The 27,412-nt window shown below is 41.7% G+C and overlaps 1 protein-coding gene across 1 annotated transcript; it reads right to left on the reverse strand.

Moving 5' to 3' along the window:
• LOC138869528 (uncharacterized mitochondrial protein AtMg00860-like) lies at positions 1 to 26,910 on the reverse strand. Its single transcript, XM_070147153.1, has 2 exons — positions 26,783 to 26,910; positions 1 to 454 (listed from the first exon to the last, which is right to left on the reverse strand). The coding sequence occupies exons 1-2, from the start codon at positions 26,908 to 26,910 to the stop codon at positions 1 to 3; spliced, it is 582 nt and encodes a 193-aa protein (XP_070003254.1).
• Between the last annotated feature and the right edge of the window lie 502 nt (positions 26,911 to 27,412).

Genomic DNA, 27,412 nt, shown 5'->3' on the forward strand with positions numbered 1-27,412 from the left:
CTACATCAACATCGCACCAAGTTCAATACGAGATGCATCACAATAAACCATATATGGCCTTAAACCTGTAGGCAAAACCAACACTGATGCCGTATTCAAAACTGTCTTGAGCTTCTGAAAGCTCGCCTCACACTCATCCGACCACCTGAACTGGACATCCTTCTGGTTGAACCTGATCATCGGGGCTACAATAGATGAAAACCCCTCCACAAACCTACAATAATAGCCTGCCAATCCTAAGAAACTCCGGAACTCTGTAGCTGATGCTAGTCTAGGCCAGTTCTTGACTGCCTCTATCTTCTTTAGATCTACGTGAATACCCTTTGTTGATACAATATGACCCAAGAATGCAACTGAACTCAACCAGAACTCACACTTCAAAAACTTTGCATACAACTGATTATCTCTCAAAGTTTGGAGAACCACTCTCAGATGTTGCTCATTCTCCTCCCGGCTGCGGGAATAGATCAAAATATCATCAATAAAAACTATTAAGAACGAATCCAAGTAAGGCCTGAACACTCGGTTCATCAAATCCATAAAAGCTGCTGGGGCATTTGTCAACCCGAATGACATTACCAAGAACTCATAATGCCCGTACTGAGTGCGGAAAGCTATCTTAGGGACATCGGATGCCCTAATCCTCAACTGATGGTAGCCAGATCTCAAGTCAATCTTCGAAAATACCTTGGAACCCTGAAGCTGATCAAACAAATCATCAATCCTCGGTAATGGATACTTATTCTTGATTGTAACCTTGTTCAATTGCCGGTAATTTATACACATTCTCATCAATCCGTACTTCTTCTTAACAATCAACACCGGCGCACCCCAAGGCGAGACACTAGGTCTAATGAAGCCTTTTTCAAGCAAGTCTTGCAACTGCTCCTTCAACTCTTTCAACTCAGGCGGGGCCATACAATACATCGGGATAGAAATGGGCTGGTGCCCGGAGCCAAATCAATGCAGAAGTCAATATCACTGTTGGGTGGCATACCTGGTAGGTCTGAAGGAAATAACTTAGGAAACTCACGAACAAAAGGCACAAAATCAATAGAAGGAAACTCAGCATTAGAATCTCGAACATATGCCAAATAAGCCAAACACCCCTTCTCGACCATATGTCGAGCCTTCATATACGAAATAACACTACGGGTAGAATGACTAAGAGTCCCTCTCCACTCGAAATAAGGTACACCCGGCAAGGCTAAGGTCACGGTCTTGGCAGGATAGTCCAAGATAGCGTGGTATGGTGATAACCAGTCCATCCCCAATATGATAGAAAAATCAACTATGTCCAAAAGTAACAAACCTACTCGAGTCTCAAGACCCCAATTACAACTATACATTAACGATGGACACGATTTACCATAATAGAATCACCTACCGGTGTAGACACATATATATGAGCATCCAAAGGATCACTAGGCATGACCAGATACGGTGCAAAATAAGATGACACATAGGATTACGTAGATCCTAGATCAAATAAAACTAAAGCATTTCTACTACAAACCAAAACAGTACCTATGATAACTGCATCGAAAGCCTCAGCCTCAGGCCTGGCTGGAAGAGCATAACATTGGGGTTGGGCCCCACCACTTTGAACTACATCCCTGGGACAGCCTGCTGTTGGCTGGCCTCCATCTCTAGTGGCCTGAGCTCCACCTCTAACACCTCTACCTCCACCTCTACCTCCACCTCTAGCTGGCTGAGCGGGCTGAACGAGTACTTCAATGAACCTCCCCGCTCCATCTCTTTGTGGGAAGTATAAGAAGAGCATGAAAGGTCAAATCAATAAACTTGGTCTCGTACTGAGTAACAGTCATAGAACCCTGCTGGAGACGCACAAACTGCCTCTGATAGATCTCTCTCTGAGTGATAGGAAGAAACCTCTCCAGAAATAGCTGAGAAAATTGATCCCAAGTCAAAGCTGGTGACCCAACTGGTCTGGCCAAACAATAATCTCTCCACCAAGTTTTGGCGGATCTAGACAAACAAAAAGTAGCAAAGTTGACCCTATTGGTCTCCACTATCCCCATGTTCCTGAGAACCTCATGATAGCCGTCTTAATAATCCTGGGGATCCTCAGAAGATGCACCGCTGAAAGTGGTAGTGAAGAGCTTGGTGAAACCTATCCAACCTCCATAAAGCCTCCGAAGACACAGCTGATCTAACACCGGTCTGTGCTGTTGTTCGGCTGAAAAAGCGATACGTGACCTCACCATTCGCGAAAGGAAAAGAGTAAAGGTTTTAATTTAGCATTAAGAGAACAACATCGCATGACATGAAGGAATAGATGTGATGTTTTTCCTAACTCTGTAGCCTCTGGGAGATAAATACAGACGTCTCTGTACCGATCCCTCAGACTATACTAAGCTTGTTCATGAATTGTGAGACTTATGTAACCTAGAGCTCTGATACCAACTTATCACGACCCGGATTTTCACCCTCGGGAGTCATGATGGCGCCCACTAGTGAAAGCTAGGCAAGCCAACCATTTGAACAATTTACCCTTTTCCTATTTTTAATCCTTTAGCAATTGTGAATCAATGATTTATAAACAGCAAAATTTAAACAAGCGGAAGAAACAAATAAAACCATTTAAATAATTCCAATACGATTTCTTAAACAAAGACTACCCAGAACTGGTGTCACAACTTCACAGATGGTCTAGAAATACTACAAACAAGGTCCGAAAAATAAATACAACACTGTTTCTGAAATACGTAAATAAAACAGGATGAAAGGATAGAGGGAGACGCCAGGTCCTACGGACGCCTACAAGACTACCTTGGATCTCCGAATGGATTGAAGGCAGCAACCCAAAGCTATGGTCCGAAAGCTACAACACTGGAATCTGCACACAGTGCAGAGTGTAGTATCAACACAATCGACCATATGTGCTGGTAAGTGCCTAGCCTAACCTCGACGAAGTAGTGATAAGGCTAGGACCAGACTACCAAATAAGCTTGTGCAGTTAAATCATATACAACGGAAAATAAAAGCAGAAATGTATAATTAAAGTTGGTAGGGGGAAAACATGTTGCAGGGACATCGAATAATAATATAAGAACACAAATAAATATAAAGATCACCACATTTCAATTGAAGATTGGAAGGGGGAATTATGTTGTGGGTTACAACAAGTATCAACAGAAAACCAACAATTGAATGTGGAGAAACCATAACTCAGTTATCAATAAGAAATTAGGAAATCAAAGACAAGTGCACGACATCACCCTTCGTGCTTTAACACTCTCTCACCAAAATAATGCATGACATCACCCTTCGTGCTTTACACTCTTCCTCACTCAAGAAACAATCACAAAACAATTAGGGCAAGAGAATTAATAACATCATAATAAAATCAGGTAACAACAGAAAAGCAGTAAATTAACGTAAAGAACACCATAACTCAATTATCAGTAAGAATCAGGAAAATCAGGGGCATGTGCACGGCATTACCCTTCGTGCTTTTACTTTCGTTCTCACAATAAAATTAATATAAATGGCACGACATTACCCTTCATACTTTTACTTCACATAATTATGACACGGAATGATCCTTCGTGAATTATCACTCATATAAAGGCACGGAATGGTACATGTGCGGCATGACATCACCCTTCTTGCATTAACATTCTCTCACAAATATCATGCACGACATCACCATTCATGCTTTAACACTCTTCCTTACCCAAACAACAATCACAAAATAATAAGGGCAAGGGAATCAATATAATCACAATAAAATCCCGGCAAGGGAACAATAGTACAACAATCATATCCCGGCAAGGGAAACAATATCAAAAGCAATAACATCCCGGCAAGGGAGATAACATTAAAACCAACAACATCCTAGCAAGAGAGACAATATCATGATCCTCTCTTTTCTTTACTTTTTTCACATTTACTTCACAACTCAAATCACAAGTTGAGCTAATGCTCCATAATGTTCAATTGCCAATTATACTTTTCACAAATCATTTTACAACTTGAGCCAACGCTCTTCAATATTCAAATACCAATATTACTTTCACAACTTTACTCAACAATAGAAGTCATCACATAAAGCATGAACAATTCAAATGGAGTCACATTATTCATAGTATAAGACTCACGGACATGCTTGACACCAACGTATAGATACTTGTCACCATGCCTATACATCGTACTCAACAATTAAGATATAGTAAATAAGACTTAACTCCTAATCCCTCAAGCTAAGGTTAGACCAAACACTTACCTCGATGCTACAAACACAATTCTAGTCTCAACTATCGCTTTACCTCTTGATTCCACCACCAATTCACTTGTATCTAGCCACAAGTTACTTAACTTTATTGTCATGACCCGGAATTCCCACCATTGGGAGTCGTGATGGCGCCTACTCGTAGAAGCTAGGCAAGCCACGAACGTAGAAATCTTTAACTCTTCTGTTTTAATCCTTTTTTACAACTTATATTAACAAGTGATAAACATCTAAAAGACAGCGGAATATGAGATTTAAGCAGAAGTCTTAAATAGATAAAAAACCAAAATGTTTCGAAAGTCAACACATGCCTCTACCCAGAAACTGGTGTCACAATATCCATGGACTACTAAGAGCACTACATACAACAGTTTGAAGGAAAAATAACATTGTTTGTCTCGGATACATGAGATAACAGAACATAATAAAAGATAGAGGAGACGTCGGGCCTACGGACGCCTACTAGGCTACCTCGGTGTCTCGGTGGACTGAAGGCTGGCTCCCCTACTACTGTTGATCAAGTGCCGCTCTGGTATCTGCACAGAGTGCAGAGTGTAGTATCAGCACAACCGATCCCATGTGCTGGTAAGTGCCCGGTCTAACCCCGGCGAGGTAGTGACGAGGCTAGGACCAGACTCCAGATAAACCTGTGCAGTTATATAATATATGGCGAAAAATAAATAGGAATGAGCAGTTTAAAATGGGAGGGGGGACATGCTTCGGGGAAACATATCAAGACCAACAAAAACTTAATAAAATATGAAAGGACAACTCAATATCTAACGACACAATAACAATACTGTTGCGGTGCACAACCCGATCCCTTATCACTTAATATTGTTGCGGCATACAATCCGATCCACATATATATATATATAGATGTTGCGGCATGCAACCCGATCCATATATATATATATATATATATATATATATATATATATATAGCTATTGCGGCGTGTAACCCGATCCAATATAATATCTCTTGCAGTGTGCAACTCGGTCCAATATAATATCTGTTGCGGCGTGCAACCCGATCCAATATAATATCTGTTGCGGCATGCAACACGATCTGAAATAATATCTGTTGCGGTGCGCAACCCGTTCCAACTATACAGTCACCAATAATCAAAATTAATCATCCCGGCAAGGGATCAACAATAGACTACACTATTCCGGCAGAGAACTCAGCAGTACAAATATATCCGTCCCGAAAAGGGAGAATCAGCTATAACCAATCTTAACTCAACTCCTACTCGTCTCAAATACCACCATTTCTTAATCATAAGTAGATTCCACGATGAACAAACTAAGTCTTTGCTCAATATCAAGGATTTACTCACTATTTCAACAATAGTAACATTCAAGAATACAACAAGTATCAATCTAAGACTCACGATCATGCTTGACACCAACGTATAGATACTCGTCACCATGCCTATACGTTGTACTCAACAAGAAGCATATAGCAAATAGGACTCAACTCCTAATCTCTCAAGCTAAGGTTTGACCGTACACTTAACTCGATGTCACGAATGAAATTCAAGCCTCAACTATCGCTTTACCTCTTGATTCCACCACCAACTCGCTTGTATATAGCCACAAGTTACTTAATTATATTAATAAATGCTAAATGAATCAATTTGAATACATGAAAAATGGATTTTCCAAAGTTTTACTCAAAAGTCAAAATCACCCCCGAGCTCACATGGTCAAAACCCGAGGTTCGAATCAAAACTCGATCACCCATTCCCCCGCGAACTCAAATATATAATTTGTTTTGAAATCGGACCCCAAATCGAGGTCCAAATCCCCAATTTGAAAAACCTAGGTTCTACCCAAAACACCCAATTTTCCCCATGAAAATCATTGATTTGAAGTTGAAATCATGTTAAAAGATGTTAATGATCGAAGAAAACTAGTTAAAAACGACTTACAATTGATTTGGAGAAGAAAGATTGTTTGAAAAATTGCCTCTTATGTTTTTGGGGTCTTAAAAATTGAAAAATAACTGAAAATCCCGACTAAATATACTGCCATCAGATGCCCTGTGCGGCCCGCACAAAATCAACCACGGCCGCACAGGCTTCTTGTGTTCTACAGTGACAGGTCTTAGTATTTTGGCTATAACTTTCTCTACAGATGTCCAAATTGTAATTTCTTTACCTTTCTGGAAATTAGACATAAAGGGCTACAACTTTTGTTTTTGAATCATCTCAAAATTCCTTGTAAATCAAAGGATATAGGCTTCCGAAATCGGACCAGTGAATCTGTTCTTCACCGCGGACCGCACAGAATCTAGTGCGGTCGCACAGGCCCCTCCGCGGCCGCGGTCCATATCGTGCGGACTGCACTGGCCTTTTTAGAGGTCCTCCACCTCTCTGAGCCTGCAACAGCTCTGTTTTTTAGGCCTAAGACATTCCGGAACCTACCCGAAACTCACCCGAGCCCTCGGAACTCCAAACCAAGTGTACACAAAACTTCAAAAACATCTTACAGATTTATTCGTGTAATCAAATCATCAAAATAACATCATGAACATCAAAATAAATCTCAAGATCAATGAAATTTTCTAAAAACTTCTTTAAACATCAAATATTTTGCAATTTAAGTTCGAATCATGTCAAATGACATCCATTTATCACCAAATTCCACAGAAACGTCATATATAAGACCTGTACCGGGCACCAGAAATAAAATACGGGCACGATACTATCATGTTCTAATCAAATTTCATTTCAAATTTTCTTAAACAATTTTAAAAAGCAATTTTCTTTGAAAATTCTTTTCTCGGGCTCGGGACCTCGGAATTTGATTCCGAGCATATGCCCAAGTCCCATATTTTCCTACAGACCCTCCGGGACCGTCAGATCACAGGTCCGAGTCCGTTTACCCAAAACATTGACCGAAGTTAAATTAACTTATTTTATAACCAAATTTTATCATTTTTCACAGAATTTCATATTTAAGCTTTCCGACTACACGTCGGACTGTGCACACAAATCGAGGTGACTCTAAATGAGGTTTTCAAGGCCTCAAAACATGGAAGTTTTGTTTTAAAACAAGTGATGACCTTTTGGGTCATCACATTTTCCACCTCTAAAACAACTGTTCGTCCTCGAACGGACAGAAGAAGGAAGTACCTGAGTCGGGGAAAAGATGGGGATAACGGCTCCCATATCGGACTCGGACTCCCAGGTCAATGCCTCAGGAGGCTGACCTCTCCACTAAACACAAACAGAAGGAAAACTCTTCGACCTCAACTGACGAACCTGCCGGTCTAGAATAGCTATCGGCTCCTCCTCATAAGACAAGTCCTTGTCCAACTGGATAGTGCTGAAATCTAACACGTGGGATGGATCGCCGTGCTATTTCTGGAGCATGGATAGATGAAACACTAGATACACGGCTGATAAGCTCGGCGGCAATGCAAGTCTATAAGCCACCTCTCCCACTCGATCAAGAATCTTAAATGGACCGATGAACCTAGGGCTAAGCTTGCCCTTCTTCCCAAATCTCATCACGCCCTTCATAGGCAACACTCGGAGCAATACCCGCTCTCCAACCATAAAAGCCACATCTCGAACCTTGCGGTCTGCATAACCTTTTTGCCTGGATTGAGCTGTACGAAGCCTATCCTGAATAATCCTGACCTTGTCCTAAGCCTCCTAAACCAGATCCGTACCCAACAATCGAGCCTCTCCTTGCTCAAACCATCCAACCAGAGACCGACACCGTCTACCATATAATGCCTCAAAAGGAGCCATCTAGATACTCGACTGGTAGCTGCTGTTGTAGGCAAACTCTGCTAAAGGCAAAAACTGATCCTACGAGCCTTTAAAGTCAATGACACAAGCTCGAAACATATCCTCCAAAATCTGAATAGTCTGCTCGGACTGCCCGTCTGTTTGAGGATGAAATGCTGTGATCAAATCAACCTGTGTACCCAACCCTCGCTGAATTGCTCTCCAGAAACGAGAGGTGAACTGCGTACCTCGATCCGAAATGATAGACATAGGCACACCATGAAGACGAACAATCTTCTGGATATAGATCTCAGCTAACCTCTCGAATGAATAGAAGACTGCCACAGGAATAAAATGCACTGACTTGGTCAGCCTATCAACAATGACCCATACTGCGTCGAACTTCCTCCGAGTCTACAAGAGTCTAACAAGGAAATTCATAGTGATTTGCTCCCACTTCCACTCGGGAAGCTCAATTCTGTGAAATAAACCACCAGGCCTCTGATGCTCGTACTTAACCTGCTGACAATTTAAACACCAAGCTACATATGCAACGATATCCTTCTTCATTCTCCGCCACCAATAATGCTGCCGCAAATCTTGATACATCTTCGCGGCGCCCGGATGAATAGAGTACCGGGAGCTATGGGCCTCCTCTAAAATCAACTCTCGGAGCCCATCCACATTAGGCACACAAACTCGACCCTACAATCTCAAAACTCCATCATCATCTAAGGTAACCTGCTTGGCACCTCCGCGCTGCACCGTGTCTCTAAGGACACACAAATGGGGATCATCATACTACCGATCACGGATATTCTCCAATAAAGAAGAAACGAGCGACCGTGCAAGCTAATACCCGACTAGGCTCAGAAATATCCAACCTCACAAACCGATTGGCCAAGGCTTGAACATCCAAAGCAAACGTCCTCTCACCGACCGGAATATAAGCAAGGCTGCCCATATTGGCTGACTTCCTACTCAAGGCATCGGCCACCACATTGGCCTTTCCCGGGTGATATAAGATAGTGATATCATAATCCTTCAATAACTCCAACCACCTCCTCTGCCTCAAATTCAACTCCTTTTGTTTGAACAAATACTGAAGACTCTTGTGATCTGTGAACACCTCACATCCCACGCCATACAGATAATGCCTCCAAATCTTTAACGCGTAAACAATGGCTTCCAACTCCAAATCATGAACCAGATAATTCTTCTCATAAATCTTCAACTGCCGCGAAGCATAGGCAATGAACCTGCCATCCTACATCAATACTACACTAAGTCCAATGCGAGATGCATCATAATAGACTGTATAAGGCCCTGAACCTGTGGGCAAAACCAACATTGGTGCCATAGTCAGAGCTGTCTTGAGCTTCTGAAAGCTCGCCTCACACTCATCTGACCATCTGAACTAGGCACCCTTTTGGGTCAACCTGGTCATCGGGGCTGCGATAGATGAAAACCCCTCCACGAACCGGAGATAGTAGCCTTCCAATCCCAAGAAACTCCGAATCTCTGTGCTGATGCTGGTCTAGGCCAGTTCTTGACTGCCTCAATCTTCTTCAGATCAACCTGAATACCCTCTGCTTATACAACATGACCCAGAAATGCAACTGAACTCAACCAGAACTCACACTTCGAGAACTTAGCATATAATTGACTATCCCTCAAAGACCGAACAACCACTCTGAGATGCTGCTCGTGCTCCTCCTGGCAGCGGGAATATATCAAAATTTCATCAATGAATACTATCACGAACGAGTCCAAATAAGGCCTGAACACTCGGTTCATCAAATCCATAACAGTTGTTGGGGCATTTGTCAACCCTAATGACATCACCAAGAACTCATAATGCTCGTACTGAGTGCGGAAAGCTATCTTAGGGACATCGGATTCCCTAATCCTCAGCTGATGGTAGCCAGATCTTAAACCAATCTTTAAAAATACCTTAGCACCTTGAAGCTGATCAAACAGATCATCAATCCTCGGCAATGGATACTTATTCTTGATTGTAACCTTGTTCAACTGTCGGTAATCAATACACATTCTCATCGACCCATCCTTCTTCTTAACAAACAACACCGACGCACCCCAAGGCGAAACACTGGGACTAATGAAACCCTTCTCAAGCAAGTCTTGCAATTGTTCCTTCAACTCTTTCAACTCAGGCGGGGCCATACGATACGGTGAGAAAGAAATGGGCTGAGTGCCTAGAGCCAAATCAATGCAAAAATCAATATCCTTGTCGGGTGGGTGGCATACCCGGCAAGTCTGAAGGGAATACCTCAAGAAATTCACGAACAACGGGCACAAAATTAATAGAGGGAACCTCAGCACTAGAATCACGAATATATGCCAAATAGGCCAAAAAACCCCTTCTCGACCATACGTCGAGCCTTCACATAAGAGATAACACTACGGGTAGCATGACCAGGAGTCGCTCTCCACTCTAAACGAGGGATACCCGGTAAAGCTAAGGTCACAGTCTTGGCATAATAGTCCAAGATAGCATGGTAAGGTGATAACCAGTCCATCCCAAATATAACATAGAAATTGACCATGTCTAAAAGCAACAAATCTACACGAGTCTCAAGACCCCCAATCACCACAATACAAGAATGATGAACTCTGTCAACTACAATAGAATCACCCACCGATGTAGACACATATACGGGAACACTCAATGAATCACTAGGCTTAACCAGATACGGTGCAAAATAAGATAACACATACGAGTAGGTGGACCCTGGATCAAATAACACTGAAGCATCTCTATTACAAACCAGATCCGTACCTGTAATAACTACATCTGAAGCGTTAGCCTCGGGCCTGGCTGAAAGAGTATAACATCGGGGCTGGGCCCTACCACCCTGGCTCCATCTCTGGGACGGCCTGTAGCTGGTTGGCCTCCACCTCTAGCAGCCTGAGCTCTACCTCTAAATCCTCTACCTCCACCTCTAGCACCTCTACCCCCACCTCTAGCTGGTTGGGCGGTCTATGGAACACCTGGTGCCTGGACCATAGCACGAAAACCCTACTACTACGACTGAGTACCCACCATCCTCGAACAAGTTCTCCTGATATTACTATACTCACCACACTCAAAACATCCACCTGAGTGTTGTAGCTGAGGAAACTGAGACTGACCCTGGAGACCTGAATGACCACCCCGAAAACTCTGGAGCGGCGGTGCACTAATATGAGTTGATGGTGCATTGTAGGACTGCTGATCAGAATACTGCATCTACGGACCACGGTTACCTGAAGCACCGTGAGAGACCTGAAGAGCTGAATGAAAGGGCCTAGGAGAATGGCCTCTACCATATGAATCTCTGCCTCCAGATGAGGCACCACTGAATCTACCTGAATGACGGGGCCTCTTATCCGACCCATGACCACCTCCCTACGACAGGACTGTCACGACCTAAACCGATGGGTTGCGACGGCCAACCCGGTACCTTACTCGACCGAGTACCAATGTAACGTATCTTTCTTATTACATCATTATATACACATGACATACAGACCTAATAGACCAACATAATCATTTATAAACTCAAACATAGGCCGACAAGGCCGTACAATCTTTCACGTATACGACATATGTCTACAAGCCTCTAAGAATACATAAATGTCATAAAGGTCAGGATAGAGTCCCGCCATACCAAACAATACACGTCCAAATCATACTAACCAAACAAGCAATCCCGAAGCAAATGGAGTGCACCAACATCTTCTGCTGAGCTGATAGCCTACTTGGAGGGTTCTCGACCTATCTATCGGGACCTGCGGGCATAAAACGCAGCGTCCCCAGGTAAAAGGGACGTCAGTACAAATAATGTACCTAGTATGTAAGGTATATAAATAAGTACATAAGAGACATGAAAGAAATATAGAATACATGACTCATCCTGCAAGTCTGAATAACTTTGTAAATCATAAATTACTTTTAGCATCATGCATATGCATATGAATGTCATGTCGTGCATAGGTACATGTTTCATAACATCATCAGCCCCTGAGGGCATTCCATCATATCATATCGGCCACTCTGGGCAAAATCATCATCGTATACCAGCTAATCAGGTTGTGGTGCATATATAACGCCATAACCTTTCCCATATCCCTTATACATATATATACATACATATATACATGTATTTAACACCGTTTGAATACATACATATATATGCATATATAACTCCATTTGATTACGTACACATATACACATATATAACGACGTTTGAATCATATTTCAGCCACTGTGGGCAACATCATCATCATATACCAGCTGATCAGGTGGTGGTGCGTATATAACGCCGTAACCTTTTTCCATATCCCATATACATATATACGCATATATAACACCGTCTGAGTCATGGGTCAATGTACATGTATGCAATGCATGAAAAGTACGTTAATAAAATCTTTTGGAATTGTCATAAGACCACTTTGCCTTTGAGTAATATCATAAAGTAACATCTTTTCAACTTTCATATTTTTCTGAGACCCATGAACATATGATAAAATATTATGACACATGGAAATTCAAGAACATAGATATCTCTAATACTTCTATGAATAGAGTCACTTATGGAATTTGTGCATTTGCACATTTCGTTCGTATCGTATGGATCATGCAAAAGAAAGAAGGGATAACCTAAACATGCCTGTTCCTGGAATTATTTAAACGAATCTGCTTCTATGAAATGTACACTGGATTTACTTGAAATTGAAACAAACTTTGCTTGGTCTTGAAATTTTGGACAAATTTCCATTTCCATTATGTTCTTGAACGATCTTTGTTCTAAAAGACAAATTGTCTTTTAAAAGTTACCAAGGATCCCTAATGTTTGATTTTGAAATTTGAGTTGAAGGTTCTGTTTCTCATTTTGGAACAGAATGTAACATTGCACCTTTGTCTTTTAAAATGAAATTGTTTATTTCCTTTGATTTTGACAAGGCCTACCCCAAAGTCTTTGTAAGACTTGGATTTTCTAAATCTAGACACATGTAAAGTATGAGTTAATGACTCATCTTATACAAAAGGAGGGGCTTCCACGTTCCCCATGCGTCATTGATTAAATTTTTGTCCGCTTATTAGTTAACTGGGTAATGTTCTGTTATCCGGTAATTAACCAATTACCCGCATAATTTAAAAATTGCCCCGAATTACTTAAAAATTCTATTTATTATTAAAATACTTTATATATTATACTACCTTGATCATATGGTATCTCGCATGGTACTAATTCATAATTATCGGGTATTATCGTTCGACCCGTATTTTATTCCAAATTGATCACTTTCAACGAAACTCGTTTTCTTTAATCCGTGTACCCTCTTATTCTTCATAATAGTTATTTATTGCTTGCTATAAATAGCTTAAGTACGTTAACATCAAGATGATCTCATCTCCGAGTCTTACATCGGTTAGTTGAAAACGAAATTTTAACGTACAATACTTCAGGGTTCAACATCGTCGTAACTTAATACTGTAAAACGTGACATCACCGTAATGTAATACTGCTAGGTGTAACATCTAACTTCCGGGAACTCACTAATTTATTTATGGCATTCTTTCATGTACAAAAATATGGGGTGTGACATCATTCCCCCCTTTGGAACATTCGTCCTCGAATGTTGACTGATGCGCTTAACGTTCTCATATCCCATCGCTCTTGCGAATACTTTAGTAATCCTCTTGCCATCTAGGCAACTGTTCTGTGTATAAGTCCAAAGGCCAGGGTATTCCCCCCCTTTAGGCCTCTATTCCTATGTCATGACTTGTGGTCGAAATCTTCCTAATCTTGCAACTTATGTTACCTCATATCATGCAGCCTGTATGACCCTAGCTTTATAGGTGCACTTATGTAATTCATCTTTCTTTCTTCTTTTTTTTCTTTTATATTTTAGTCAATCTATAGGCCTTACTTTGTATATACAAGGCTTAATAGGATGCCTCTCTGAGCCTCTATAGGTATATTGAAGTCCTTTTCTCGATACTTTGTAGAACTTGCGAATATGGCCATATCTTATTTCATAGATCTGGTTACCCATTCACATGACTTTACTGCATTTACATTGGTTATACTGTACCATAATTTTTGCTTCAATCTACCTTTACTGAGGTATGCTTACCAAGTTCCCAGTTACTTTTGTTGCCTACCCTTTAGGTATAAATCTCAGTCCTTCAATGCCCTTTCATTACCGTTCGCCTTAAGAATCATGGCCTAGCCTCATGTCATACTTTATAATTTATATCTGACCATTGTTGATTCGCCTCAACGTTGATATATAATCCTTTACTTGAATACTTGAAACTTATTTACGTAATACATTACTGCTAGGGCTTACATTGTATTGAGGAATATTTGAAGTGATTTCCATAATCATATTTCATAGTGTCTCAATGCGATTCACCTTATGGGGTATCTTGATTTTGTGCCGCTAGCGAAATATTTTTTCTCCTTCTCTTCTTCTATTTTCTCTTCTTCTTTTTTCAAATCATTATTCAAACAAAGGCCCAAACATCATTATTTATCTGTCATGATTATCCCTTCATTTTATTACTAGGCCAACATTTCATTCTCTCTAAATGATATTATTCTTAGATTCCTTTGAGTTCATTCAGGCTATACTGAACTTTGCATACTTTGGAGAAATCATCTGCTCTACTTGTTTTTATGGGTTTAATCCTAGGGACTTATCCATTCTCGTCATCTTTTCACTTGCCTTTCCCCATCCTTACTCATGTTTCGTTAAAACTTTGTCGCTCTACTATACTTTAGCTTGGGACCTATACATATCTATTTATTCTATCTGCGGCCTTCCTTCAACTTGCATGCACCATAGATTTTCTTATGTTGTTCTGGAACATCAAGCGAGACATCACATCTTCTCTAATTCTTCTTTACTCTCTTAGACAAGCTTTTCGATACCTAGACCATAGGCTGGAAGGTATGCTACTAACGATATCGCTATCATTCCTAGATATTGAATCTCAGCACTTCTAGCCTCCTATCCGAAGTATGGACTATTCACATCTTCTACCCTTGAGTATCTCGTATGTCGTTCAACTTTACCTTACCTTAAAATTTTGCATCATATCTTCCATCTCTTTCCTGACCTCCCTTCCACATAGGTATAATTTACATCCATAACTTGAAGCTCTATTATAATACTTGCACCTCTGGTACATACACAATCCGGTGGGAGCTTCGTACTAATTTCTTATGAGGCTGGTACTTCTTCTAACTGGCTTCCTTGTAGGGCCATTATAGATTATAATTGTTGTGTTATTTCTCTTGAACATCTGATATTAAGAGTGATTCTGTCATGTTCTCCAGCACAACTTCTATAATTTTTCTAGGTCCAATAATCAGACTCCTGATTTACTTCCGTGATGTAATTCTTTAGTTCCCTCTTCCTTCTGATCAACCTTTGCATAGGCTTAAGCTATCTTCCGACCTTTGGCTCATGGTATCAGTTATTACCTTAGACTTTCATGGGCGTTATAGAATATCCATGACACAATCTTCTAACAATCCAATCCTTTGTCTATGCACTGGGCTTAATTCTTTCTTTTAACTTATACCGGAATCTTTTACGGCTATATGATAGTCAACATATATGCTGCATGTATAAGAATCCAAACTCTTAAGTGCGTTCATAACATCACCAACTCGGGATCATTGATCAAATCATTCCTTTCGTTCATTCTCAGTTTTCTTTTAACGTAGGTTATTACCTTTCCTGATGTTTCTTTCCCCTTATTGCATGCATACTTAGCTTATCTTAGCTCCCACGCATGCTGAAATTTCCATACAACTCATATGATCTTTGAATATTTCTTTTGATTTTTACTTCCAATTCACTAGCCACGGTAGATTCCTCTTTCTTATGGAGGACGTACAATGTTGTTGTGAAACTGTTGTTACAAGACCATTTCCTCTTTAGGTCACTGTGCTTAGATTGAAGCCTTCTTCCTCATTTCCTCAGCTAGTCCTTCACTGTAGTACTTAGGGAGAACCCTTGACACTCATAAAACTGTGAGCTTATTACGGACCTTTTCGATGTTCTTACTTGCCTATAATCATCCGTAGTTGCTTACTTCCATGCCCTTGTGCTTGTACGGTTGCTTCTGAACTGATATTTTGACTGCCTTCCCAGTGGCACTTTCTTTTATCCCCGTAATACTCATACAGTACCTTTAACTACCCCGACTCATATTTGAATATATCTCAAGTATTATAATGATATTCTTTTAGGCTGAATTCTGCATGTTGGGTTATACTATGTTTATCTTACATGATCTAATGACTCGTCTGTAACCTCCTGTTTAGCCATAACTGGTATCCTCCTGACCAATTACTAATTACTCGTTGGGCCATTCTCATATCAATATTCCTCGTAATATTTCTTGGGTTATTTCCTTTGTCTTAATTTACGTCTCACACTGGCTCCTTATTTATTAATAACAGCTTAGGCAGGAACCTTTACTTCCTCTCCTTGACGTTGTCCTTGCACAATATTCTTGAATCGTAGCGTATCTGTAAGATTTGGATAAGTGTCATATCATTCCTCTTTCATTTATCGCATTCTTCCTTTACCATGCCATAGTCACTAGAACCACTTAATTCTGACTTAATACCACATCACTTCATATTTCCCACTTTGAGGTGTACTAAGAGTTGAAGCCACGAGGATTTACCTATAGATGTTTTACCTCTTCATTTTTGGCATTGTTTCACAACATCAATGATCCTTACTCGCCTTGCGGCAATCCTTCTATACCAAAGATGACAAATTCCCTTACTTACGAGGGTGGCACTTAGCTTAACTGGCACATACAGTCTGTTAAGTTTAACTTTGCTCACATTGTTTGCTTTAGGGAAGCGTCTCCCTGGATGACCATTCTCTGAATTTCTCATGAATCTTCTTTTGTCATCCATTCTATTATTGGAAGGACAAAATCTGAAATTCCCATGATATTGAGTACTTTCCAATCATTCAGTCCCTAATTCAAATTTAGTTTATCTTGTTTATCAGTCCATACTGATCTATATTACTCTGGGGATTAACTCTCCTCTCTGGTAGTCGTGTTGGATTCATGAACTTATTTCTCGAAATGAGGATATAACCTTATGACCTATACTCTTTTGTTGTCTTAAGGTCCATCACTTTTCGTCTCTTCCCTCATTTGACTATAGGTTTTGTAACACTCTACCATTTTCATCCATGTATCACACCTTATTCATAATGCTTTCTTATCTCTTTTCTCATTACTCTGCTAATATTTCTGCATATCCCTTTTCTTGTGAAAACTTCAATACGACATTCTTTCACTTTTAGATTTCCCTTTGCTACATCCAATGGCACTTTGGGTTGCTCAACATCCTCATTCTACTAGGGATGAGAGCCACACTTAAGGTAATATTTATCCCATCCAGGCTTTCACTGCCTATCTTCTGAATGCTAACATTCACATCTAATCGTAATATTCTAGGGTGCACCATCTGGGTGTCTCACAGGAAGATCTATTGGAACATTTGTAATACCCTTCGGAAATGCCAACAAATGAAAGTAATCCATTTACCAATTTGGGTTACTCTAACCCTAGTCGGATCTTGATATCCCATCATTCTCTTAACTATACCTGTTAGCACCCACAGGGCATAACTAAAATGGGTGTGACCAATTGTACATACCTCTGTTACTGTTGAATATAACTCAAAAAGCTTATGTTCCTCTGCCTCAATTATAAACGTTGTTAACCTTCATTAACTGGGCGCCTCGTATCCGCATCTTGCTTCTTTTTCTTGTTGAACCTTGTATTTATCTTCTTAATCTCTCATTGTCCTTCACTATAAAGATGGATAGGCATTCTTGCCTTAAGGGTTCTTATCAGGAAGCTTACACCTTTTAGTACACCCATGATCTGCTAAAGACCTCATATTTACTTATCATAAGCATGATATGAAGTCGAGTTCCTCTAATTCAACACTTCCACAGCTATATCTCTTATTGTTCTTCTTTCTAAACGTAGGCATCATCTTATTACGAATAAAAATAGAAGCTCGGAACTTGAATTCTTATAAGTGAGCTCTACCACACGATCCAGAGTAAGAAGAAAGAGTGACAGTCCTAAATGCCCTGTAGCCTCCTGCTTATAAGTGTGGTGCACTACTGATAAGTTAGGATTTTAACGTGTTTATGCCCCTACTTGCCTATGCTTTGAATATAAATTGCTGCAAAATAGTCCCAAAATGCTCACAAGTTGTGCTTGATTGCAGGTTTGATCAACAAAGTGATGAAATGTCAAAGATCGGCTCAAAAAGGAGTGAAACCTGCTCAAGTATCAAATACCAAGAGAATTGAATAAGAAAGAGGCTAGTGCGGACCGCACAACAGTGACCGCGGCCGCACGGAGGTTCAGAGATATGACATATTCAGGATTAAAGTCACGCGACCACGGTAGGATTTTTGCAGTCCGCGGTGAAGCTTCGCGGCCGCACTCCTACTTTGGGCGGTTCGCGTTCATAAGGTTCAGAGAGTTGGACAACGGACCAAAACCATGCCACGCGGTCCACGTCCTGTTTGTGCGGACCGCACCCGACCCTCTACGCGGCCGCGCTGCATTTTCACGCGGTCCGCGTCTTCCAGTTCAGAGAGCTTAAATTTGAAGTCAAAACAGCCAGTGCGGCCGCGGTTGCTTTTGTGCGGCCTGCACTGACCCTGTAGGGGTATTTTTGTCCAGTTTTTCTAGCCCACTATAAATAGGACATTTTACCATTTTTAGAGGAAGTTTTGGTATTCAGAAATGCAGCTGAGCTCGTGAGACCGATATTGTAGCCATTTTTGGCACTTTTGCTTCCCATTAACAATAGCTTATTGTAGTTTCTTCTTAGTAATTAATTAATATGTTTAGTTCTTCATCTATTTCTTCAGTTTCTTCTTTAATTATGTGTAGCTAAAACCATTACCTAGGGTTATGGCTCAACCCTACTGTGGGTAATTGATGGGTGTTGCCATCTAGGGTTAGATTGATATTGGGTGTTTGCTATTTGGGTTGATTTTATGTTTTTATTAAAGAATTGGTGGTTTCAAACACTGATTCAAGCTTTATGGGTTTAACTCTTCCCGAAAGAGAGAGTCTATGACCCCAAAATTGACCCAACAAGGAATTGGGATGGACCCATGAGAAATGGTAGTCCCAATTAACGGGTTAAATCTCGAGAGAGTAATCCCCCTACTTGAACTCTAGTTGCTTGGTCTCATTGGCCTACCCAATTGATCTCGATAGTCAATTGGGCAAAATCACTCTCTCTACCGATAGATGTGAGAGTGGGTGCAATTGTGCAACGGTTATAGCATAATTCCCAAATTTGTCAATCTATCCTTAGTAACATTAGCCACCTAGGTGATGCTACGACCCTAGTACTCTTTTTCCCATTAATTACAACTTAGAAATATTCTCTTAGCATAATTTAGCTTTAATCCTTAGTTTTATAATAGTATTTATAAATACAAAAACTCAAAAAATGTTTGAAGTGATATTAGAAGCACAACCGCAACTCTAGGCTAGACAGAAAATACAACTCCACTACTAGCTCCCTATGGAAATTCGATGCCGGACCTCTATTCGAGTAAAAGCTTTTGCGACCCGCTCTTCCTACCATAGCGTAGTGTCGAGTCGGCAGCGATCACTTTTTGGTGCCGTTGCCGGGGAGCTTACGGTATTGACTATCTGTTTAGTTAGTTTTGTGTTTTGCTTCTCTTTCCTTCCTGTTTACTAATTTTGTTTGTGTCGATCAATTAGGTACAATGGCTCTTAATGCAAATGACCCTTTCGGCAATGTGATAGCGGGGGAGGAGGTAGAGGATCTAGAACAAGATGAGGTCTTACCTCAAGTTCCACAGAGAGGCTGAAATGCCAATGTAAATGCAAATGAGAACAACAATATTGCAGACCCTCCTCTGGCACCGCCGAGAGTGGCTCCTAGAATTTTACCAAATCAAGGATACGCCAGTGCTATTGTTCCTCCCCGAATCCGGGCAGGGAACTTTCAAATCACAAATGTTATGTTGACCTTGTTCGAGCAAAGAGGGTATTTCAGGGGTGCCTCCGATCAAAATGCCTACAAGCACTTGAAGGGGTTTGTGGATACATGCTGGGGTAGCAAGCAGACAAACGTGTCCGAGGATGCGTTGAGATTGAGGCTTTTCCCGTTCTCTCTTCGGGGTAAAGCATTGAATTAGTTAGAAAGGCTCCCCAATCATTCTATTACAACATGGGATGAATTGGCAGACAAATTTATTGCCAGTTCTTTTCTCCAAGTCATATGGCAGCTCTTCGAGATGAAATTCTAGCTTTTAAGCAAGAGCCAATGGAACCTTTGCAAGAGATATGGGAAAGATATAGAACAATGGTGAAAGAGTGCCCTAATAACGACATGACCGAAGCTATGATTCAACAAACCTTTTATCGGGGCATCAACACCACGAATCAATGCATTGTGAACCAATTGGACGGAGGGAACTTTATGAAACTTTCTTACCAAGAGGCATGTGATGTACTTGATGAAATGGCTGATACCTCTTCGGCATGGCAAAGCCGAGCAAATGTGCCCCAAGGTGACCCCACGGTCATCCATTTGCACAAGGAATTTTACGATCATGGCCAAGCCATCGCCGAGCTTACAATAACTATGAATCAATTGGAAAAGGCGCAATTGCAACAAGTCCAAAACCCGTGCCAAGTCAATGCAATTGAAGGTGTTTCTATGTTGAAAAGGAGGCAAAGAGGACAACAACCTCAAGGTAATTGTGAACAATATGACAACAACAATGATGGTGGTGGTTATTCAAATGAGTGCTATGATGATCAAAGCGAAGAGGTCCAATATGTCAATAACTACCAAGGGAATAGAGGAAACTCTTCGAATCAACAATGGCGTCCTCAAGGAAATTAGGGCAATCAACAACAAGGCAGAGGTAATTGGAATAACAACAACCAAAACAACAATTGGGGTAATCAAAGCAACAAAGGGAATTGGAATGGTAATAACAATAATTGGGGCAACAACAACAATTAAGGAGGGTGGAACAATAGCGGGAACCAAGGCAACCGGGGGCAAGGCTTTCAAAGGCCCCCAACGTACCAACAACCGAACAATCCACCCCCCTTTCCTTCTCAAGGTCCGAGTTCGTCCGGAAGTGATATGGGGAGAATTGAAAGCATGTTCGAGCAAATGATGAAAAAGAACCAAGATTCCGAGGCCCAATTAGCTTTGCATAACACATCTATCCAGAACTTGGAGGTGCAATTAGGCCAAATCTCTCAAGCATTGAATACTCATCTCAAGGGTGCTCTACCAAGTTATACGGTGGTGAACCCAAAGGGTGGGAATAATAATCATGTGATGGCGGTTACAACAAGAAGTGGGAGAGGCGGTGATGTGAATGCCTCAATGCAAAAGCAAGTTATGGATGAAGATGTTGAGTCACGGGATGATGATGTACCTTTGATTGTTGATGATGTGGTTAATCAAAATGTGAACAATGATGTGCGGATTGATATTAATGATGAAGCAGATGTACAGACTCAAGATGTCGTGAACCCGTCTTGGGAACACGTGATTGACATGCCCGAGCTCTAAGGCACCTTTGCCTAGGCCACTTCCACCTTATCCTCAATGGTTAGAAAAGCAAAAGAGTAACAATCAATTCAAAAAATTCATTGACTTGATGAAGAGCCTCACAATCAATGTCCCTTTGGTTGAGGTACTTGAGCAAATGCCGGGGTATGCGAAGTTCATGAAAGATTTGTTTACAAAAAAAGAGGTAGATGGAGTGTGAAACAATTAAGATGACTCATCAAGTGAGTACCATAGTGCATTCAATGGCACCCAAGCTTGAGGATCCCAGAGCTTTTACTATCCCTTGTACTATCGGAAGTGCGGATTTTGCTAAGGCCCTTTGTGACTTGGGGGCTAGTATTAATTTGATGTCGTACTCAGTCTTCAAGACTTTGGGAATTGGGCAACCTCGACCTACCTCAATGAGACTTTAAATGGCGGATCGATTGATGAAGCGACCCTTGGGCATAACTGATGATGTTCTTGTCCGTGTTGATAAATTCATATTGCCGGCCGACTTTGTCATATTAGATTGTGAGGTGGACTTTGAAGTGCCGATTATTTTTGGGAGACCTTTCCTAGCTACGGGGAAGGCATTGGTTGATGTTGAAGTGGGTGAGTTGATTTTTCGAGTGGGGGATGAGAAGGTGGTATTCCATGTTTGCAAATCAATGAGACAACCCAATAGCACGGAGGTGTGTTCATTTGTGGACATTGTCATAGTTGTGATAGTGGATGACACAAGTTCCATGATCAATGTTGAAGATCCTCTTGAGGACATGCTTCTTAATATGGATGTCAATGATGATGCTAGTAGAGTGGAGTGTGTGAATGCATTGCATGGTATGGGTTCATATTCTTATGAGCCTAGAAGGCTATCTTTAGATCTTGAAAACTGCAAAACTCCACCAATAAAGCCATCGATTGAGGAGCCACCGGTGCTGGAGTTGAAGCCGCTTCCTCCACACCTCAAGTATGAATTCTTGGGTTCAAATTCTACTTTACCTGTTATTCTTTCTTCTTGCCTTACTAACATGCAGGTTGAGGCCATCTTGGCGGTTCTTCAAAAGCAAAAAAGGGCAATCGGATGGACTCTAGCTAATATTCGGGGTATAAGCCCCGCCTTTTGCATGTATAAAATCATATTGGAGGAGGATGCGAGGCCTTCACTTGTGCATCAAAGAAGACTAAATGAGGCTATGCAAGAAGTAGTAAAGAAATAGGTTATCAAGTGGCTTGACGCCAGTGTGGTTTATCCCATTTCTGACAGCTCATGAACTTCTCTGGTGCAACGTGTACCGAAGAAAGGTGAAATGACTGTGGTGACCAACGACAATAGTGAGCTTATTCCGACTCGGACAGTGACGGGTTGGAGAGTTTGTATGGATTACCGGAAGCTTAACAAGATAACTAGAAAAGATCATTTTCCGTTATCGTTCCTTGACCAAATGCTTGATCGTCTTGCGGGACGGGCTTTCTATTGCTTTTTGGATGGTTACTCAGGGTACAATCAAATTCTCATTGCCCCGGAGGACCAAGAGAAGACGACATTTACATGTCCTTATGGCACATTCGCTTTCTCGAGGATGCCATTTGGATTGTGTAATGCTCCGGCGACCTTCCAATATTGCATGATGGCTATTTTCACTGACATGGGGGAGGATATCTTGGAGGTCTTCATGGATGATTTCAGCGTGGTTGGGGATTCTTTTGAGGAATGCTTGGTAAACTTGGATAGAGTGTTGGCTCGGTATGAAGATAACAACCTTGTTCTAAACTGGGAAAGTGCCATTTTATGGTAGAAGAAGGTATAGAGTTGGGTCACAAGATCTCGAAGAGAGGAATTGAAGTTGATAAGGCCAAGATTGAGGTTATTTCAAGGCTTCCTCCCCCTACTTCTATCAAAGGGGTGAGGAGTTTTCTTGGGCACACGGGTTTCTACCGGAGGTTCATCAAAGATTTTTCTAAGGTAGTTAACCCGTTGTGCAAGTTGCTAGAGAAAGATGCCAAGTTTGTTTTCGATGAGAAGTGCATGAAGGCTTTTGAGCTCCTTAAACAAAAGTTGACAACTACCCCCATCATCACCGCACCAAATTGGAGCTTACCATTTGAGCTCATATGTGATGCTAGTGACGTTGCGGTGGGGGCGGTTTTAGTCCAAAGGATCAACAGGATGTTCCATCCAGTGTACTACTCAAGCAATACCATGAATGAGGCTCAAAGGAACTACACAGTCACCGAAAAGGAGTTATTGGCTATTGTTTTTGCTATGAAAAAGTTTTGTCCTTACCTTATGGGAGCCAAAGTTATTGTGCACACCGACCATGCCTCCCTTAGGTATTTGATGACCAAGAAAAATTCAAAGGCAAGATTGATGAGATGGGTTCTTCTTCTTCAAGAGTTTGATTTAGAAATTATTGACCGGAAGGGTAGTTAGAATCAAGTGGCGGACCACTTGTCCCATTTGGAGGAGGAGGGGAGGCCTTGAAATCAATGTTACATTTCCCGACGAGCAACTCCTTGTGGTGTCAATGAGTGGAATGCCGTGGTTCGCCGATGTTGCAAATTATCTTGTTACCGGAATCATCCCGTGTGAGCTCTCTTCTAACCAAAGGAAGAAGCTCAAGCGGGATAGCTTGGATTTTTATTGGGACGAGCCCTATTTGTTTAAGATTTGCACCGATGGTGTGATTCGATGATGTGTCCCAGAGGAGGAGCAATTGGGTATTTTGGAGGCTTGCCATTCCTCACCCTATGGTGGCCATCATGGCGGGGCGAGAACAGCTTCTAAAGTGCTTAGTTGCGGATTTTATTGTCCTACCTTGTTTAAAGATGCCGGTGATGTGGTCAAACGATGTGATGAATTCCAACGATCCGGCGGAAATTCAAAAAGGGATGAGATGCCCCTCAATACATTCTTGTGGTGGTAGATTATGTCTCCAAGTGGGTTGAAGCCGTGGCTTTGCCCAACAATGAAGCCCGGAGTGTTGTGGCATTTCTTAAAAAGAGTATCTTCACGAGGTTTGGCACTCCCCATGCTATCATTAGTGATGGGGGATCTCACTTTTGCAACAAGGCTTTTGATTCATTGCTTGCCAAATGGAGTTAATCACAAAGTTACCACCCCCTATCATCCTCAAGCTAGCGGTCAAGTGGAAGTCTCCAACCGAGAAATTAAGAGTATCTTGTCTAAAACTATCAATGCTAATAGGACCGATTGGTCGAAAAAATTGGATGATGCTCTTTGGGCCTATCGGACAACTTATAAGACCCCAATTGGTATGTCTCCATACCGGTTAGTGTTTGGGAAAGCTTGCCATTTTCTGGTGGAATTGGAGCATAAGGCTATGTGGGCCTTGAGGAAGTTGAACTTAGAATGGGATGTTGCTGCAAATCTGAGGGTTGAACCACTTAATGAGCTCGATGAGTTTAGATTCCATGCATACTCCAGCTCGTCCTTGTACAAGGACAAAATGAAGTACCTTCACGACAAATATGTTGGGGGCAAGGAGTTCAAAGTTGGGTATATGGTTCTCTTGTTTAATTCTCGGTTACGTCTGTTTCCGGGTAAACTCAAGTCAAAGTGGAGTGGGCCATTTGAAGTTGCGTTCGTGACCTCGTTTAGTGCTCTTGATCTAAAAAACAAAAATGGTGAAGTCTTCAGAGTTAATGGCCACCGGGTCAAGCATTATCTTGGAATGTTCGATGGCAACCACGTAGTGGCGCTTCTTCATCTAAAGTGATATGGTGGTAACATGCGTCGTGCCGAGACATTAAATCAGGCGCTTCTTCGGAGGCAACCCATGTTTGTGATTTTCTCTTTCTCCTTGATTTTCTTTGTAGCTTAGGATTTTTGAGTTAATTTTTTGTGAGATGTTGCAGGGATTGTGTTGAAGCAGTGCAAAACAAAGTATGAAAATTGCATAGTCTCTGAAGTTGCCAGTGCGGCCGCGGTGCACTTTGTGCGGTCCGTACCAGCATGAGTTTAGAAGGGGACTCTCTGAAGTTCTTCACCGCAGCCGCGGTCAAGTTAGTGCGGTCCGCGGAGGACTTACGTGGTCGCGTTCCACTTTTGTGCGGTCCGCGTAGGGTACTTACTGAAGGGTCACACAAATAAACCCAGCGCGGTCCGCGGTCGCTTTTGTGCGGCCGCACTGGTAGGTGAGTCCGGGTCCCACTAGGTGTCTATAAATAGAGACCAAGGGTCTCATTTTACCATTTTCGCGATTTGAAAACCCAGAACCCTAATTCTACTTTTCATCCTCTTCCAAGACCGAAATTATTGCTTGCTTAGATAGATTGCATTCATTCTTCCTAATCCTAGTAACATTTCATGCATTCATGATTAATTACTTTCTTATTTTCTTTTTATTTGCTTGCCAGTAGTGTGTAACTTTTTTTTTCCTTCATGATTTTCTTCGAATTGTTAGTCTAGGTTAGATTTCATGTTAGTTTAAAGTAACTAAGGATTGGGTAACTGAGTAGGGACAAGTAGGGGTAAAAATTTGAACAAAATTAGAAGAAAACATGAAACCCTAGCTTAGTCCCTGAAATTGACCCAGTGCGGCGCGCGGTAACCTTAGCGCGGTCTGTGGTGCCCTAACGCGGTCCGCGTTACACTTCCACGCGGTTCGCAATGCTTAATTGACTGAGGAAATACTTGTTCCCAGCGCGGCCGCGGTAACTTTTGTGCGGTCCGAGCTGGCCCAATGTGGCCGCGTACCCATTTTACAAGGACCGCGGTGCTTAGATTCAGAGAGAGACTTTAGTTGGTACTTGATCAACGCAAACCGCGATCGCCTTTGCGCGGTCCACGGTACCCCCAACGCGGCCGCGCTCCCTTGCACGCGGGCCGCGGTGCCTGGATCTGCAGCAGTGGCTGCAACAATCTTTTTGTTGTCTGCAACTTTAATTCATTCACATGCTTCACTGCATGTGCTTAAACTAACAATGTTAGATGTGTTTGCTTGCAGACAATGGTAAAACAACAAAGAAGAGGTGCCACACAACCCGGCCGAGGTGACTCCTCCCGGGGAGGAAAAGGGAAACAAGTTAAACTCACTCCCCGACCTAAAATAAAGAAACAAGTTATTATAGATGATGACCAATCGGGGAGTGAGTACGTACCCTTTCAAGACCTCTCTTCTGACTCAGGGTCACATCCCTCTGTACCAGCTTCACATACTACCCAAGCTCCACAACGTGTACCTTCTGAGTCGTCTGACGGCTCAGCAGCAGGCAGCGGTGAATACTCCACCTCCCCCATAGCTTCAGTATCTGGGGAGAGTGCATAAGGTGGGACTAATAGTGATAATGAGGTACCGGACAGTGGTGTGCCCCAGGTTGGGGGTGTTGAACGAACTAGAAAACCTGAAGTTTGGGAAGATCGATTTGTTACCCAGGTGGCGTTCCACAAGTTTAGGGAATGGTGGCCGTCACGGAATTTGATTCTTGAGAGGATCTTCATTGACAAAGACCTTCTACCCCAATACCCCAATGTGCATAGACAGTTTCAAGCTTGAGTGGGTTGGGAGTTCTTTAAAGACAATTGTGTGAAGGCAAATGAGCATATGGTCAAGGAGTTTTATAACAATGTGGCCCATATCTTGAAGGGCACTAAGGTGACCAAAATGAGAAACAAAAATGTGGTATTCACAAGGAAGGCACTGAATGAATACTTGGGGTTCAATGATGAAGATAAGTCCCTTTACAATGAAAAATTAGCAATAGGCGAGGAGGTTCGTCCGTGGTTAGCTTCATACCTGGAA

Source organism: Nicotiana sylvestris, chromosome 5 (genome assembly GCF_000393655.2).
Source record: "Nicotiana sylvestris chromosome 5, ASM39365v2, whole genome shotgun sequence".
Lineage (NCBI taxonomy): Eukaryota > Viridiplantae > Streptophyta > Magnoliopsida > Solanales > Solanaceae > Nicotiana > Nicotiana sylvestris.

Excerpts from the sequence above, each read along its gene's own strand:
- LOC138869528 (XM_070147153.1), bottom strand. The coding sequence starts at position 26,910 with ATGGGGGAGGTGGAGTATTCACCGCTGCCTGCTGCTGAGCCGTCAGAC. Across the intron at positions 455-26,782 it reads GACCCTGAGTCAGAAGAGAG|CCGGGAGGAGAATGAGCAAC; the intron begins GTCTTGAAAGGG and ends CTATTCCCGCAG.